Source organism: Pseudophryne corroboree, chromosome 5 (genome assembly GCF_028390025.1).
Source record: "Pseudophryne corroboree isolate aPseCor3 chromosome 5, aPseCor3.hap2, whole genome shotgun sequence".
Lineage (NCBI taxonomy): Eukaryota > Metazoa > Chordata > Amphibia > Anura > Myobatrachidae > Pseudophryne > Pseudophryne corroboree.
The window spans coordinates 759,484,898-759,503,082 of NC_086448.1; the positions used below are offsets into that span (position 1 = coordinate 759,484,898).

Below are 18,185 nucleotides of genomic sequence, written 5' to 3' on the forward strand. Positions count from 1 at the left end.
GTACAGAGGCACTGGTGGGGAGGAGTGCAGAGGTGGAAGGGGCAGAGGTACAGGTGGAGGAGTGGCAGAGACACCAGAGGGGAAAAGTGCAGAGATACAGGTGGAGAGGGGGCAGAGGCACTGGTGAGGAGGAGTGCAGAGGTACAGGTGGAGGGGTGGCAGAGACACCAGAGGGCAAAAGTGCAGAGGTACAGGTGGAGAGGGTACAGAGGCACTGGTGAGGAGGAGTGCAGAGGTACAGGTGGAGGGGTGGCAGAGACACCAGAGGGGAAAAGTGCAGAGGTACAGGTGGAGAGGGTACAGAGGCACTGGTGAGGAGGAGTGCAGAGGTACAGGTAGAGGGGTGGCAGAGACACTAGAGGGGAGAAGTGCAGAGGTACAGGTGGAGAGGTGACAGAGGCACTGTTGGGGAGAAGTGCAGAGGTACAGGTGGAGGGGGGAGGCAGAGGCACCAGAGGGTAGAAGTGCGGAGGTACAGGTGGAGAGGGGGCAGAGGCACTGGTGGGGAAGAGTGCAGAGGTATAGTTGGAGGGGGCAGAGGCACCAGAGGGGAGAAGTGCACAGGTACAGGTGGAGAGGGCAGAGGCACTAAGGAGGAGTGCAGAGGTACAGGCGGGGAGAGGGGCCGAGGTGCAGGTGGAAGGGTGGCAGAGACACTAGAGGGGAGAAGTGCAGAGGTACAGGTGGAGAGGTGGCAGAGGCACTATTGGGGAGAAGTGCAGAGGTACAAGTAGAGGGGGGCGGCAGAGGCACCAGTGGGTAGAATTGCGGAGGTACAAGTGGAGAGGGGGCAGAGACACTGGTGGGAAGAAGCACAGTGGTACAGGTGGAGGGGAGGGCGCAGAGGCACCAGAGGGTAGAAGTGCGGAGGTACAGGTAGAGAGGGGGCAGAGGCACTGGTGAAGAAGATTGCAGAGGTACAGGTGGAGAGGGGGCAGAGGCACTGGTGAAGAAGATTGCAGAGGTACAGGTGGAGAGGGGGCAGAGGCACTGGTAGGGAAGAGTACAGAGGTACAGGCGGAGGGGGGGGGGTGCAGAGGCCCCAGAGGGTAGAAGTGCGAGGTACAGGTGGAGAGGGGGCAGAAGCACTGGTGGAGAGGAACACAGAGGAACAGGTGGAGGAGGGAAGGGGCAGAGGCATTATTTTTTTGTGCATACGCGAACCATTGCAATGTTTTTGTTTTATCCAAATCTGTTGATGCAATTGTTAGTTTACATCTCATCGAAAGTTAGGATGGTGGAAGCCCTGCCATCATTTAATGATGGGCTTCCGATGGCCATCTCTAGGGTGAGGTCAGGGGGCGCAGCATGTGGATAGGAAGAGCTGTGCCCCCTGTGTTGAGTGACACATACAGCCTCTATGGAAATACGCAGTTATTAGTGTGTCACTCAGAAGTCACGCCACGTGCACCGCTGTGATCCTGTGGGTGGCATTTGACACCGCAGCTGGGATCAATGCAGTGTGAATTGCGTGACTTTTGATTGACTGTCAGTGTGTGGTCCACTCAGACAGTCTGTATGATGCCTGGAGCACCTACTCCAAGTGCTTCAACCACACTACACCGTGCAGACACAGGTTAATATATAATATACTCTCTACATACTGGGTCTAATTCAGATGTGGTTGGAGTTGCGACATGTTGGCAGGAATTTCAGGTGTGCTGTAAAGTATACTGACCTCAATGAACATTTACTAATGAATTCATCCTTCAGGAATTGGAGGTCATTTGTACTTTTCTCCCAGTATATGAGCCTTTGGCTCCGCTGTAGCACACAGCTAAGTGTGACATGGGCTGTTGAGGCCGCACACCATGGTAAAGGCCAGCTCTGCTTCAGTAGTCTGTGTGAATCCTGCTCTGTGTTATTGGGAGGCTTTCATTTACTGCCATGAATCTTTCATTACTAACAGTGGAGGAAACCTTGAAATATCATGTAGTAATAATAATGATAAGATTACGGGAGTGCGATTCATAAACCACCCACTGCTGTTGGTCTGTCATGTGTTTGCTTATGTCTGTCCTCAAGCTGAAGACCAGGACGTTATCATGCGTTTACCGATTAACCCTTTAACAACTGCAGTCTCCGTTATTGTGCATCCAAATATGTCTCTTATACCCCTTTCATACAAAGCCTTTGGATGTGGGTTTTTGCCGGGGCCTGCGACTTGACCCCTGGTCTTGGTATTTTTGTGATCTGGGTCGGGTGTCCTGGGTCTGTGACCTTGCTCGGTACCAGGGTTATTCCCAGAACTGATGCAGGTCACCTGTAGGGTAAATGGCATGACCTGGGTCACAATCACCCAGGTCATACCTAAAAGGGCCTGATTGTCATGGACAATAGTGCTTGGAGATGACATCATCTTCAAGCGTCCACTGTAATCCGGAAAAACCAGGTCACTGGAAGTCACAGGGACCAGTGTAAACAGTGACGACCCGGGAATAACCTGGGTCCATCACCAATGTGTGAAAGGGGGTAAGTACTGGAACCCTGACTTCAACCCTTGCATAGTGTCCGGGGTCTGAGCTGGGTAAAAGCCGGGGTTCATGTGTGAAAGGGGTATTAGGGGCATATTCAGTCAGCCACGGGCTTACCATGGAAGGATAGCCTCGAGCTTTAAGGCCCAGAGCTATTCCGTTTTAAGCCCATTTTCTTCCGCGGCAAGCCCACAAATAAAACACGTTAACCCATAGGTTCTATTAACACGCATACAGCGGCCACAGTAAGGGCAAAAAGCTCTACTTACCATGGATTTCTGCTCTTGCCTCAAGAGGGGGCATGCAGAACTCTGCAGTAAGTGCAGCCTGCGGTTAGGTGAGGAAGAGAACGTTTCATTTAATTGGAATGGATTGGTAGGTACGCAGTTGGAGGTCAGACTTTCACGGGACACTTCTTGAGATTCCACTGTCTCGCGCTATACCTAGGCACTCTTATAGGTTTCTTGAGAGTAGGCACCAAACATTGTGTCCTGGGCACAACACCCAGGCGCCATCTGCCCTTCATCTATGACTGACTCTCTATAGAAAAAAAAGAAATCATGCCAGACTGACAGCTTCTTCACCATTTGGCAGTGATGAAGTTAAAATATTCCCCCCCACCCCCCTCAGGAATCTAAAAAGCCTAAATCTTTACATAAGAATGATAATGAATCCTTAATGACAGAAAGCAGCGTATTTATGACCCTAAACCTTTAATGAATGTTGTATCTCCCTGCAGCTGCTGCACATCTGTATTGAAGGCTGGGGAAACTGGCGCTGGTCTGAGCCTTTCAATGTGGACAACGCTGGAACATTTATCCGAACTATTCACTACAAGGGCCGGACTGCGACTCTAATAATTAAAGTACAACAGCTGAATGGGGTGCAAAAGCAAGTATGTCACTCACCGACTGGCATTTTTACTGGCATGGCAAACTGCATGCGTAGCTGGTGTGTATTTTATATATATATATATATATATATATATATAAAATTTGTTTGTATTTTCGTTTCAGTTGTTTCTCGCAGCCCCAGGGCAAGTCCGTAAGACTTAAAATTCCCTATTTTAAGGTGAAAATATCAGACCCCTTCAATTAGAGGTTTTCAGTTTGCCTAATAATTGATCCAATAAATACATGTCATTATTGGGGTGAAGTAAAAAAAAAAACTCCTTAAACTACCCCAAAATAAACGTTTTCATTTTTTTATCCAACCCAAATATGATTAATCAATGAAAAATAATTGCTTTTAATCTTTTATATATATATATATATATATATATTTTTTTTTTATTTTATTTTTTTTTTACTTTAAAATGGAAATTGCAAATTCCCCCCAAATAACTGAGTTTTTTTTGCATTTTTCTTACTTAATTTCTTTGTATTTAAACAATTTTTTTTTAAAAATGTTTTCTTGTTTTCTTTTTTTTTTTTCTTTTAAAATTAGACGCGAGGTCCGTGGGAATTGTTTTGCCCAATGCTGTAGAATAGCTGCCACTTAAGAAACCATATGTTATAATATACTGTCATTCGACCCATACTATTGTTAGTAGTTTGCTAAGCATCATCCACGTATATTTTTGTTCACTTCACAAAATGTCTGCTTCAAGTGTGGAGTCAACTTGTACAAGTATGGAAATGTATTCTTGTACACATATACTGTATAGGCTCATTTATCAATGAGTGATACATTTCACTGTGAGTGATAAATTGCACCAACCAATCACCTCGTGTCATTTTTCAAACCCAGCCTGTGATATGGCAGTTAGGAGCTGATTGGCTGGTGCAATTTATCACTCACAGTGAAATTTATCACTCATTGATAAATGAACCCAATAGTACAGTACATTGGTATAATTTACAAGTGTTCTCTCTGTGTTTAATTTTTGTATGGGAATAGCTGATCATACTGATTTTTAAAAGCCAGTTTGTCACAAACTCTGAAGTAGATTTCTTGTATTGATGGTTTAATAGAGAAGTTTATTTGTGGTTCTATAATCATTTATGAGTATTTCAGTTATAGTCTGTCTCTTGCTTATTTAAAGCAATTTTAGATCTAAAGTGTCTGGGTGTCGCAGGTACTTAATGGATGCAGACAAATAGCAGCCTGTACCAGTATTCATGGAAAAGCAGGCTTAGAAATCAATGACATCATGAAAGATAAGTGTGTCTTAGTGACATCACTGTTTGATAGTGATTTTGTAGCATACTAGCCTACTCTCCCGGAATGTGCAGGAGACTCTCACATTCTGAGAGTTCTACTGGACTTCCTGCAGAGGGATGAGTTCGGGTGACCGGCGTTTGGGATCCCACCGGTCACCATACCGACGCCGGGATCCCGATCTTTAGATTGCCGGTGGGAGGGTGAGCACAACGAAGCCCTTTGTGTGCTCGCTGCACTCGCCACAGGTTCTGCAGATTGTTGGGCTCTTAATCGGCCGGCATCCCGGCGGTCACATAACTACATCCACCTGCGGAGTAGGTCACAATCCTTGAAGTGGGTGAGTCCTTAATGACCTGACTGACTGAATTACATCAACATGACCCACTGCTCTTTGGTCCCAGAGATGATGTCCGAAAAGTCGGCAAGTAAGATTGACCAACGCCATCTCCAGGAATATGAATGCTGCTGGTTCTACTTTATGTTGGGGAACTGGTTTACCTGTGTCTCAGAATTGTTGCATTCATCCCTTAACACAAAATCTATCTTCTGTAATGGGATTGATTCAAAGTTAATGTGAAACCGTTGTGTCTACAGGTGACTATATGTGGGAGGCAGATAATTTGCAGCTATCTGTCAGAGAGTATTGACCTGAAGGTGGTACAACACTACATGGGACAAGATGGCCTGGCTGTGGTACGGGAACATGTTGACTGCCTGTCAGCCAAACAGAAACTGCCATCTTATGTCCTGGAAAACAGTGAGCTGACAGAGTTATGTGTCAGGGCGAAAGGAGAGGAGGACTGGTCCCAAGATGTCTGCCTGACTTGTGATGCCACTGAGCACAGCTTCGTCATTCAGGTATGAGAAGAACTGTAAATAAAGTTTTATCTCACACTTTAAATCTAACCTTTCTTTTTATAATAACATTGGCAGCAGAGTGGGGCCATAATAATCCTGGAGGGATGTAAAAGAACAATTAGTACTTTTTTTATTTTATTTTTCCATAAGTGCGCCTGTTGCCAATAGCATTAAAGTTCATCCAATGTGTCTATTGAAAGTTCTAAACAACCTGTCATTTAAAAAAAAAAATTTTTTTTTTTGCTAAAGCACTGATTGTTAAAAATGTCAGTCTGACTAACTTTGCCGATTGGGGCCAATGGCTGTCTCTACCTGACCTCCAACAACAGACCCCTTCGCACCCACTTAATCCCTTCCAATTTTACAAATCCGCCACTTCCTAGGCTCCTTCCCCTCCTCCGCCTTGCTCCGTGTTCTCACCCCCTTTGAAAGCTTATGCATTAACTCCCACCTCTCCAAAGGCTTAATCTCCCAACTCTACTCTCTTTACTAGATGCCTCCCTTCCCCCCTCCCGGCCCCACGAGCTCGCATGGGAACGTGATCTTGGACCCCCACCAGAGAGTGAGGACTGGGAGGACATGAGGACTGGGGATTGCTAAATCCTCTATCGCTACTGCTTTTAAAGAAACAGCCTACAAAGTTTACTACCGCTGGTACTACACCCCTGACCGACTTAACAAATTCTTTCCATCTTCCTCCCCTAATTGCTGGAGGAACTGCGGGGCCAGGGGCACTATGCTCCACATATGGTGGACCTGCCCGTCCATCGCTCCCTTTTGGGACCTAGTCCATTCCCTCCTCAATTCGCTTTTGGATTCTCCTGCGCTGAAAGATCCTTGGATCTTTTTGCTATGTCTCCCTCCCCCGTTGCTCATTAAATTTTCCCAAAAGCTGGCCACACACACTCCTGGCGGCGGCAAAGTCGCTGATAGCTCTTAATTGGAAGAACCCCTCACCACCCTCTCTCCCGTCCTTAAAACCAAAATTTGGCACATTGCCTCAATGGAAAAGATCACATACTATCTCCACGACCGGGGGCCACATCTTTGAGCAGGTCTGGGCCCCCTGGCTCGCTGCTGAACGTAGAGGCCCAGCCCCCACCATTGCCCCTAACTTACCTGCAGACCCATGGGCACTGCCTACTGCTCCCCCCCTATGTTTTCCTCCCCCTCTTTTCTTTTCTTCTCTCTCACTCTCTTCTCCTCTTTCCCATTTTCTAATCTTCTTTTGTCTCCCCCTTGATCCCCCTCTCACTCTTTCTCTTAATCCTACCATTTCCAGGATATACACTGCGCACAGATATATACCGTGGTTCCCCCCCTCTTCCCCTTTCCCTTTCCCCCTCCCCCCCTGAATTCCATACTTGAATGTTACTGTTCTTTCTTTTTGATTAATTTTGTTGTTTATCTGAAAATTTGTGGTTTATGCTGGACGTTTGTCCCGTTGGCCTCCAGGTCCTTCTCTATGTTCATGTATGTTTCCATACTATGCTTAACCACGTATAAATAAGAATTTAAAAAAAAAAAAAAATGTCAGTTAAAAATGTTTTAAGTATTTTAAATTATACCTCAGCGAATAAAAAACATTTTTCTACTTTTACGTATTAGGGAGACATTATGATGTAAGGGTGGGGAACCTCTTATCCTGCCAAGGGCCATTTGGATTTTCTCAACATCATGCGTGGGCCATGTTTGAAGTCCCCCCCCCCCCCCCCCCCCCCGAATTTGGAATTTGTACGCTCTCCTAGGAAAAGTAGTCATGGCCTTACACATAATGCCCACATTAGTGCTCCTTACACAAAATGGCCCCAGGAAAGCCCACAGCGGGACCGGTTACGCATAATGCCCCAGTATAGTGCCAGTTACACATAAAGTCCCCAGTAGTGCCAGTTACACATAATAGACACAGACCTGGAATGAATACAGCACAGTGTTAGTGTAATAATAAGCTCATTGGTGCCATTCATACGATCAACATCAAGAGTACTGTATTATTTCAAAATTCTGTTATTGTCAGGTCCCAGAGATGCAGGGGAGAGTGGCATCGCAGCACAGCCATTCCTCCCACCTTCCAGCAGAGCAGACCTCCGCCTCAAACAACAACAGAGCCGTCTACCGCACACTGCATCATGGGAGATGTAGTTTTCTCACACTTTACACTGTATACATTGCACAGTGTGAGAAAACTACATCTCCCGGGCTGGACCAAATGCTTTTCCGGGCCACATAAAACCCACAGGCCAGAGGTTCCCCACCCCTGGTGTAAGAGAAGGGGGAGGTGTACACACATTAGTTTGAATCTTGGTCATTTTCAATCCCAGGCCCATGAGGATCCCCCCCCCCCCCCAAGTAACCCCAATACCACCAGCAGTACACAACACCAATAATAGTAGACCCACCTGACGTCAGAATGCAGGATCATGTTTATGAGAATCTGCAGATTAGCAATACAGGCATGTTTTGTACATTACTCCCCCCCCCCCCCTTCCCCCCCTGTTTCTGGCATTACAGTCTAGGGTCCTAGTTTATAAAGGGACCTCTAGTATATACAGTCCAGTTCTCCTGTTTCATATTATGCTCCGGGATTTAAGATTTGTCATTATTTCTATTTATTTTGTCATTGTCTTAGCATTACATCAACATCCATAGCATGCGGGCACAATGTCTATTATCTGTGTATTGTGAGGTTTTTGCTGACATTTAAGCTCACAGGTTTCTTGCGAATGTGTGTGTGATCAGAAAGCAGGGAGTAAGATCGGCGCGCAGTAGCAGAATCACTCACATCACCGTGGGCTGTAGTAGTGATGATGAATCGCGATCACGTTACACGACAGGCTACCGTAGAGCAGTCCGCAGCCTGTGTGTGAGAAAATGCTTCAGCAATGCTATCATTTACACACCCTATGTTCCTGGCTTGTTTAGAAGTTGGCAAAACCCTTGTTCTTTGATTATGTGATGTAGATATCTTACATCTGTTCACTTTACTGTTGATATGTTATACATGGATTTCCTGCCTCTCTAAAATGTAAAAGAAGAAGAAAAAAAATTGTGCTTGACAAAATAAATTCCACCCTCATCGCACCGTTCACTGCATGTTGTGTCAGTCAGATCTGGAGAGAGAAAGGGGGAAGGGGGGGTGGTATGTAATCTGTGCATCTGTCTGGATTTATTGGCTGTGGTAAATGGCATTTAATTTTCAGCTTGGAAATTGTATACGTTAAGATGGCTGGGGATTAAAAATAAAAGACACATGACCTATTTCTTAAGTGAAATGTGGAAAATGTATTTTTGTTTGAAATTGAGTAGATATAAAAAAAAAATACAACGTAGAGTTTGCTAAATTGATAATAGAATAAGATATGGGAGAAATGTATTGAGACAATAATCTTCTAGCTAACATTTATCAAGTATATTCTGTAAGATGATAGGTAGTAGCTGATTAGTTGCTATGGGCAACTTGTCCACTTCCCCATTCTGTCGAAAGTTTGATACATCTCCCCCTATGGGAGATGTGGAAACTTGTCACTGCTCTTGCCACCTCTAATTCCGTGCTTTTTAAATTAAGCTATTAATGTTTCCACTATAATACCGAAACTGAGGGATCCAGGAGGGTGGTCGTGGGAAGCATGAGGGCATAGAATGGGGCATGACCACCACCCCCATGATTTTCCTGATCAATGTCTTTGCAGACCCAATAGAAGCTGCATATCTGACACCTACATAACAATAAGATTGTTGTCTGTGTCGTCCTCAAATCAGAATCATCCTTTGCTCCACATATATTGGGGCCTATTTATCAAAGTAATTTTTTCCCTTAAAATAAGCAGAAACTGCTTTTTCAGCATGTTTAAGGCAGACTTATGTACCGTGCCGATTTAGAAGGGCTGTAAAAACATCTCCCGCTTTGCAAACATCAGAGTTTGCATCAGTGGGTGTCACTCAGAGATGGGCACAGACGATGCGTCCGCATGCAGTGGGCGCGTCCATCCGGTCTGCGCATGCACTTTAGCCACAGTGCGCATGCGCGACCCTTCACCATGCGGCTGCTCTCCAGAAGGATGCGGCCACAAGGTGATTGACAGCAGCGGGCATTGGGTCGGGGCGAAGCGGATTGTGGGGGCGTGGTGTGCAAAAAGGGGGGCACGTTGGGAGCGTTTACGGGGCAGGTGCGTGACATCACACGCAGCCGCTACCCCAAACAAAACTAAAATTGCCCCGCACCGCCTGTCAGCGCAATTAAATTGGGGTGGCCCCCAGCATGTTAGTAGATGGACCCAGATCTTGCTACGGAAGCAAGATCTGCATCCATCTTATGAATAACCCCCATGGGGATAAGCATTACTGGGTTGTTTAACAAGGTTTGAAAACCCTAACTTTTAGAGCTTGTCTCCAATAGCTAATGCCATCATGAAAATAGCGTTCGCTCGCTTTGGGTGTGGTATGGAAGGTAGATAGTAACTAGGTCAACAGTGTCTAGGTCGACCACTATTGGTTGACAGTAACTAGGTCGACTGGGTCTAGGTTGACAGGTCGACAGGTCAAAAGGTCGACATGAGTTTTTTTTTTGTGGGTGTCGTTTTCTTCGTAGAGTGACCGGGAACCCCAATTAGTGCACCGTGTACCCTCGCATGGCTCGCTTCGCTCGCCATGCTTTGGGCAATTACCATTCCAATCATAGTCCACGTGGATCGTTAAGTATGAAAAGGTTAAAAAAAAGAAAAAAATTGTGACCCTGACCCTGTCGACCTAGAAACCCTGTTGACCTAGTTACTGTCGCCCAATAGTGGTCGACCTAGATAGTGTCGACCTAGTTACTGTCGACCTAGAGACCGGATCCTGCTCGCTTTCCCCTATGGAGGAATGCCGGCCATAGAAGGAACATCGCATGATCCTCCCCGGTGGGCTGGAATCACGAGCCTGATGGGAGCACAGGTACCCAGCTTGGTCTGTAACGGAACTAGCTATCACTTTACTTTTTACTTATAGCCACAGCAGGCTCTTATTGGAGCCTGCGTCCCTGCGTTTGTCCCTTGATAGATTGCACCAGAATAATTTTCCAAATCTCTGCAATATGCAGCCATAATGAATGTTTATTTTCAGGACATTAATACAGTTTTTGTTAAATAAGCTCTTTAGTCCGTCACATCCCCTGAATACGTAAATGTCTCACAAAAGACAATACATACACTTTCAGTCATTAATTCCTGATGCTCCCCGTTGGCTATTGCCTTTGCTTTGAATTTTGTTGCTGTACAAAGTAATAGGGTAAGAGAATGGGTTACAGAAGAGAAATGGGGAGTGTGGATAGTATTTGGGCTGAGTGTAATACATCTTAGAAGTGCTGAAGCACAGAGTGTACATTGCTATCAGGACACATGTCCTCATCTCTCGGCTAGGTGACTCCTAACAGGTTCGAACCATCCTCACTAATACTGAAGCATTATAATGATGGATATAGACACAGGTGGGGGATCGGAGAAGGGAAATGAGAACAAAGGGGCAGATGTATTAACCTGGAGAAGCCATAAGGAAGTGATAAACCAGTGATATGTGCAAGGTGATAAAGGCACCAGCCAATCAGTTCCAATATGTAAATTAACAGTTAGGGTCTGATTGGCTGGTGCATTATCACCTTGCACATATCACTGGTTTATCACTTCCTTATGTTTTCTCCAGGCTTAATACATCTGCCCCAAAGTTCTAAGCGGTCTATTCATAAAGCAATGAAAAAATGGAGAAGTGAGCCAGTGGAGAAGTTGCTCACGGCAACCAATCAGTGTCGAGGTACATTTATAAAGTGCATTCTATAAAAATATATATAGCAGCTGATTGGTTGCCGTAGGCAACTTCTCCACTGGCTCACGTCTCCTCACTTTTCTCCAGGCCTTTGCTCCTGTCAGCTGTAAAATCCTAAATCTAGTGGTGAATGGGGCCCATGCCAGTCCTGTGCTCCATGTAGCAATGAGCTAGCAGGTGACTTGGTGGTAATGCTACTCCCTCTCAGTCCCTTTATTGCTTGGTTATTGGTTACCTGAACTAACAGGGACTAATATATAGTACTTCTACTAACATGCAAAGCATTAACAAAACTACAGCAACATACAGCTCTTGTCTCAAAGTACTTTCTAACTCAGGGGTCCATGTACTAAAGCCTTGGAGAGTGATAAAGTGGAGAGAGATAAAGGGGTCTATTCATAAAGAAAAATGAATGAAAACTTATCACTATACATCGCATCGGTTTGATACGATATATAGCTGTTATAAGTAGCAATTCAAGTATACTCACCCTTCCGGTGAAGCAATGCGATGTCCTGGGCTCCAGCGACGCTCTCTTCTCCGGCGGTCCCCCTCTGCGATGCTTGAAGTCAGGATCCTTCTGCACATTCGCCGCCAGCTGACCTCCCGGAAGGCCGCAGAGGCCGATGGGAGGTCAGGGGGCGGAGCCAGCGCCGGGTGCGGACAGAGAGCAGGGAAGCATTGAGCTTCCCTGCAGTTACCGCACCACGGTTCAGGTGGTGCCATCCTGAGATGGCGAACCTGAACTCCATGGAGAAGCGGAAAGCTCATGAATCACACTCACCATACTAAAGTATGGTGATGCGATTCAGCCGTGGAGCAGGGGGGCCACTGGAGAAGTCAGGGACTTCTCCACGGTAACCTGCTCCATGAATAGCTTGAAGCAGAGAAAAGCCCTGTTTTTTGCAAAACAGGGCTTTTCTCTGCTTTTTGAAAAGACCCCATAGTGCATAGACCCCTCTGCTCTACATAAAATCAGCCTCTCCCATCATCACTCATTACTTCCATTACCAGGACAGTTTTCAGTATAAACCCTCTGTAGAATTTCCACTTTTGTACAAAGAGCCTTTCCGCTAGCCTTCATGTGTTCCCTGGTAGCACTCACCTCCTCGGCCAAGCTTATTAAACTCCAAAACACACAGTTTTATCCCCCATAGGCTATTCTACGCCATTATCACCCATATGCACAGTTCTTGTAAAACTCACATTTATTCTCTTCCTAGCACCAAGCAACCTACTGACCCCCAAACCAACATTGCTGTGTGACTGGGTCATCTAGCCCCACTAAGTGCTTGAGCCACTGCAGTCTGGCTGGCCCAGTATATGCAGTCAGTGGTGCTGAGTCTCGTGTGGAAAACTCATATTTTCCTATACATAGTAAGCTGTAGAGTTGAGTCCTCTTGCTTCTTTGGGTTTTTAATATCCAGTTTTGTTTTAGTAATGTGTTTGTTTTCAGGTGTAAAATAGCTACAGAGTATACTGGTGCAGCATTATGGCACAGTGGTTAGCATTGCTCTCTCACAGCACTTGGGTCATGAGTTCTAATCCCGACCAGGGTGCTGTCTGTGTGGTGTTTGCATGCCCCCCTCCCCACCTTGCTTGCATTGCTATATGATAATAATGGTATTCTCTGGGAGGGAGAGGGGTTCTTGCTTTCTGCATATTCACCTCCATTGGGCTTCAAGACTCGCAGCCCTATTTTTATATGTTTTATTTTTTAGATAATTGTTATTAACGGTTATTGATTTTTACTACTGTATAACACATTCTATTCAAAATCAAGAGATGCATAGTTTTTGACTTCTAATGTTTCGTTCAAAGTTACATGTCTATCTGACAAACCCCTCCGCTGCGAGGGTTTGAACTAATGTATGATATCTGCATAGTTCACAATCTGTAACTAGATCTGTCTAAATTGCATTGTAACTAATGTTGCTTATTTGTATCAATTCAATGTTGCCTCAATAAAAAGATTTTAATAAATAAATAAATAATGGTATTCTCACCCAGGATGCCACTAAGACCATTATCCACTCACTGGTCATTTCCAGACTGGACTACTGTAATCTCCTATCTGGCATCCCTGACAAATACCTCTCTCCACCCCAGTCTATCCTCAACGCCACAGCCCAGCTCATCTTCCTCACCAAACGCACTACATCCACCTCCCCTCTCCTACAAGCCCTTCACTGGCTCACCTTCCCTTTCAGAATCCAATTCAAACTTCTCACACTCACAAAGCCCTCACCCACTCCTCTCCCACTTAAATCTCTGACTTTATCTCCCTTTACTCTCCCACCCGTCCTCTTCGCTCTGCTAATGCACTCTGACTCTCCTGCCAACTGATTACTTCCTCCCACTCTTACCTTCAAGAGTTCTCACGTGCTGCTTCCTTTCTCTGGAATTCCCTACCTCTCCCCCTCAGAATCTCCACTTCTCGAAAAAACTTCAAACAGGCTTTCAAGACCCACTTCTTCACCAAACCCAGCCAAATCTGATCCTAACCCTTTGTTCCACGCTCTCTGTCTACCCAATCTGTGCCACCCCTGTCTGTCTACCCCTCCCCTTTAGAATGTAAGCTCTCACAAGCAGGGCCCTCAGTCATGTGCTTATCCTTCTCTTACTTAAACATCCTCAACGGCTCCTAATCCCGCGGGTTTTCTGCCACCCTGATACTTATGTCAGTGTTGTTTACTCTGTGCTTGTCCTATATTGTCTTCAACTGTGAGTCACTATTGTCCCATTATGATTTTTCATTTACATACTCTGTAATTGGGCGCTGCAGATCCTTTGTGGCGCGATATACATAAAGGATAGTAATAAGAATAATAATTTAGTAAATAACAAAGTTAATCATTTGAACTATCCTGTAGTATGTCACGTCATTTGATCTTTTCCTAATTTACTTATTTTTATGTCTAACTATAAAGAACACAGTATGTAATCAAATACAAAGCAGTACCGTATTAGATGGTTATTAATATCAGCCTGTCTACTCGCAGGTGCCGTCTTCCAACAGACCCATCATTTACGTCTGGTGCTCACTTCTAACCTTGGAGTCCAGTTCCCAAGCGCAGCAGCGAATGGTGAGTAATAAATAGCACAGCAATATGTGACCGCCCTCGTGCTGGACGGGATGAAGGTCGCCGCAACCTTGGAAGCAGCGATTCACAAGAGCAGGCAGCTGGAGAGTAATGGCATTCTGTTCTTTGTCTTTCCAGATTGTGTTCAGCCCTCTCTTTATCATGCAGAGCCATCTTCCTGATCCCATCATTATACATTTGGAAAAAAGGAGCCTTGGTTTAAATGAAACACAAATTATTCCTGGGAAAGGAGTGGAAAAGCCTCTGCAGAACATAGAGCCGGACCTAACCCATCACCTGACGTTTCAAGCAAGGTGCTTGTTGTTTCATTGCCTGCGGTCTAGAGTCACCGGCTCCTTCCCAGTGAGATCGTATGGCCCATGTAGATCTTCTCCAGCACCGTATATATGTACAGTAGCAATAATCTGGCCTTTCATTATGTTCTCCCACACCCATTACGACCTCCTTTAATTAAATGATACTACACACGCTACAATATTATGTTAAAATAACAATAAGTAATAATAATGATAATAAAAGTACTGCAGGACTTTCCATTATAGTACGTTTCGCTGATTTTTAAGCTTTTTATTTTTAAACAAGTGACAATGAAATTCGAAAAGTGGGTCCTGGCGAAGTATTTTCCCATCCCCCTGATTGCAGTATAAAGCTAATTGCTGGGCAGCTCTGCCTGCAAGCCAATAAAAAACTAGAAGCGAATCAGTGCTTACTGTGATTGGCCAGTGCTTCTTTACTTCCATAGACAGACAATCGTATGCATTCGGACCCGAGAGTGAAACACTAATGACATCCTCAATTAGGGCCAAATGTAATAGAGTGAGAGTTTCAGAAAGTGAGAGATTTGGTAAGGTTTTTGAGGGTTTTCTTAAAGTGGCAATCATTTACACTGCAAAACTAGGTTGATTTTGCTATGTAAATGATTGCCACTTTAAAAAAAACCTGCAAAACCTTACCAAATCTCTCACTTTCTGAAATTCTCACTCTATTACATTTGGCCCTAATTGAGGATGTCATTAGTTGCATGGAGTAGAATACAACATGGAAAGCAGATTGAGGGCATCCTGACACATGCAAACCACCATACAACTGAAATGGTTCCTTTGAGCAAAATAAGTGAGTTTCCTAAACATGACCCGAGTCACCATTTTCCTGATCTGAATATTCCTCTACTCCCAGGGAAGAAGATGACCCATCGGAATGCGCTGTTCCCATCTCCACAGCTCTGATTAAACAAATAGCTGTGAAAACACAAAGTGACATCTCTGCGAGTCAGATCGTTTCCGACTTCTATGGAGAAGATTGCCGAGTTCCGCCTGTGTGGCCTTATAATAAGAAGGATACAGACAGGTAGGTCCCTGGGGTTTTGTATGTTTGTTTGTATTATCTATTTACTTTTTACTTAAGTACGTGTGTGCAAGCAGCCGCATCATACTGTATAAAAGATGTATTGGGCCAGATGTAATTGCGCCCGAGGTAAAGGGACAATCACTTACAAGGCATGGGTTTGTCCCCCTTTCTTATTACTTCTGCTTTTCCAACTACACGGTTCTCCTTTATCTGCTTAGGCAGTGTCTGGCTCAGCAATGTCTCTTTTCAAGGAAGCAAACACTTGAGATTTGTAGGGTTAGACCAGTGGTTCCTAAACTCTGTCCTTAAGGCACCTTAACAGTCCAGGGTTTATCCATGGTTGAGCATAGATGGTTAAATCAGATTGACTGAGGAACTGTCACCAGTGCTTCAGCCTGGACTGTTAGGTTTCCTTGAGGACCGAGTTTGGGAGGTGAGAGGCCCAACTCTGGCAAGTTGGCCCAATTGTACGCATGCAAATAAGCATGAATGCACATATTTAGATATATCCTCATGCTGTCATCACGATTAGCGCACATTTGCTCCAACTCTATACCTGGTGCAGGAGATCCGTCTGAAGCACATAGCTGCATATAGGCGCCCGTTGACAAGTCTTCAGTTCCGTATTCTATATGGGATACGGTCATTAGGTTGACAAGACTTAGGTCGACAGTCATTAGGTCGACCACTATTGGTCAACATGCATTAGATCGACATGGGAAAAGATTGGCACACGTTTTTCACATTTTTATTTTCTTAATTTTTTTCAACTTTTTCATACTTGACGATCCACGTGTACTATGATTGGGAATAGTAACCTGTGCCGAGCGAGGCACCTTGCCCAAAGCATGGCGAGCGAAACGAGGGGACACGGTGCACTAATTGGGGTTCCCTGCCACTTTACGAAGAAAACTACACCAAAAAAAGTAAAAAAAAAAACCTAATGTTGACCTTTTTTCTTGTCGACCTAATGACCATGTCGACCTAGTGACTCATACCCGTCTATATACAGATTTCCCCTTGCCAGTTACTCACATTCAGCTGCAAGTGGAGATGAGACGGAGTTGCCCGTAGTTGTTCATGATTGCTTGTACTCAGTATGGAGGAATGTGCAGTGCGAAAAAATTGGATTTTAAATACCTACCGGTAAATCCTTTTCTATGAGTCCGTAGAGGATGCTGGGCACTCTCAAAAGACCATGGGGTATAGACGGGATCCGCAGGAGACATGGGCACTTTAAGACTTTCAAAGGGGCGTGACCTGGCTCCTCCCTCTATATCCCTCCCCAGACTCAGTTTGGAACTGTGCCCGGCGAGACGGACATTACGAGGAAAGGACTTAACAAACAAGGTGAGCCAACACCAGCTTACGCCATAAGCATGCCATATAACATGGCAGATAACTGAACACATGTCAACGCACATGGACAAAACCTCAGCAACAAGCTGAAGAAAAAATCAAAAACACAACCTATGTGTAACCAGAACTAAACTGCAGATACAGTACGCACTGGGACGGGCGCCCAACATCCTCTACGGACTCATAGAAAAGGATTTACTGGTAGGTATTTAAAATCCTATTTTCTATTTCGTCCTAGAGGATGTTGGGCACTCTCAAAAGACCATGGGGTTTATACCAAAGCTCAATAGCGGGCGGGAGAGTGCGGATGACTCTGCAGCACCGATTGACCAAATTTAAGGTCTTCATCGGCCAAGGTATCAAACTTGTAGAATTTAGCAAACGTGTTCGACCCCGACCAAGTAGCAGCTCGGCAAAGTTGCAATGCCGAGACACCCCGGGCAGCCGCCCAGGACGAACCCACCTTCCTAGTGGAATGGGCCTTCACTGATTTCTGCAACGGCAAGCCTGCCGTTGAATGAGCCTGCTGAATCGTCTGACATATCCAGTGGGCAATGGTCTGCTTGGAAGCAGGAACCCCAATCTTATTGGGAGCATACAAAATAAACAGAGACTCTGTTTTCCTCAATGGAGCCGTCCTGGCTACATAAATCTTTAAAGCTCTGACCACATCCAGAGACTTATTCTCAGCCAAAGCGCCAGTAGCCACTGGCACCACAATAGGTTGGTTGATATGAATAGAGGGAACCACCTTTGGCAGAAATTGTTGCCGAGTTCGCAACTCTGCTCTATCTTCATGGAAAATTAAATAAGGGCTCATGTGAGACAAGGGGATGAGCGCAGTCAGGTGAAAACCATATATCCACATTGAACCAACAAAGGGCAAGGACACCCTTTTGACTAGCAGCACATCCCAAACAGCAAAACCACCCCAGTGCGCAGATTACCTCCCATTTGTCAAAAACTCATGTGAGACAAGGCCGCCAACTCTGACACCCGCTTTGTGGATGCCAACGCCAACAAAATGACAACTTTCCAAGTGAGGAATTTTAACTCCACTTTCTCTATCGTCCTAGTGGATGCT

General features: G+C 45.2%; 1 protein-coding gene across 5 annotated transcripts in view; it reads left to right on the plus strand.

Annotated features, from left to right (window-relative positions):
• The window catches only part of VPS13B (vacuolar protein sorting 13 homolog B), a 1,616,194-nt gene that overhangs the window by 1,467,911 nt on the left and 130,098 nt on the right, over positions 1-18,185 (plus strand). For all 5 annotated transcript variants that reach the window (XM_063924187.1, XM_063924188.1, XM_063924189.1 and 2 more), the window contains exons 44-48: positions 3,214-3,369; positions 5,232-5,495; positions 14,294-14,377; positions 14,513-14,688; positions 15,572-15,742. In XM_063924187.1, the coding sequence (XP_063780257.1) occupies positions 3,214-3,369; positions 5,232-5,495; positions 14,294-14,377; positions 14,513-14,688; positions 15,572-15,742 (851 nt within the window). The remainder of the gene's footprint in view (positions 1-3,213; positions 3,370-5,231; positions 5,496-14,293; positions 14,378-14,512; positions 14,689-15,571; positions 15,743-18,185) is intronic.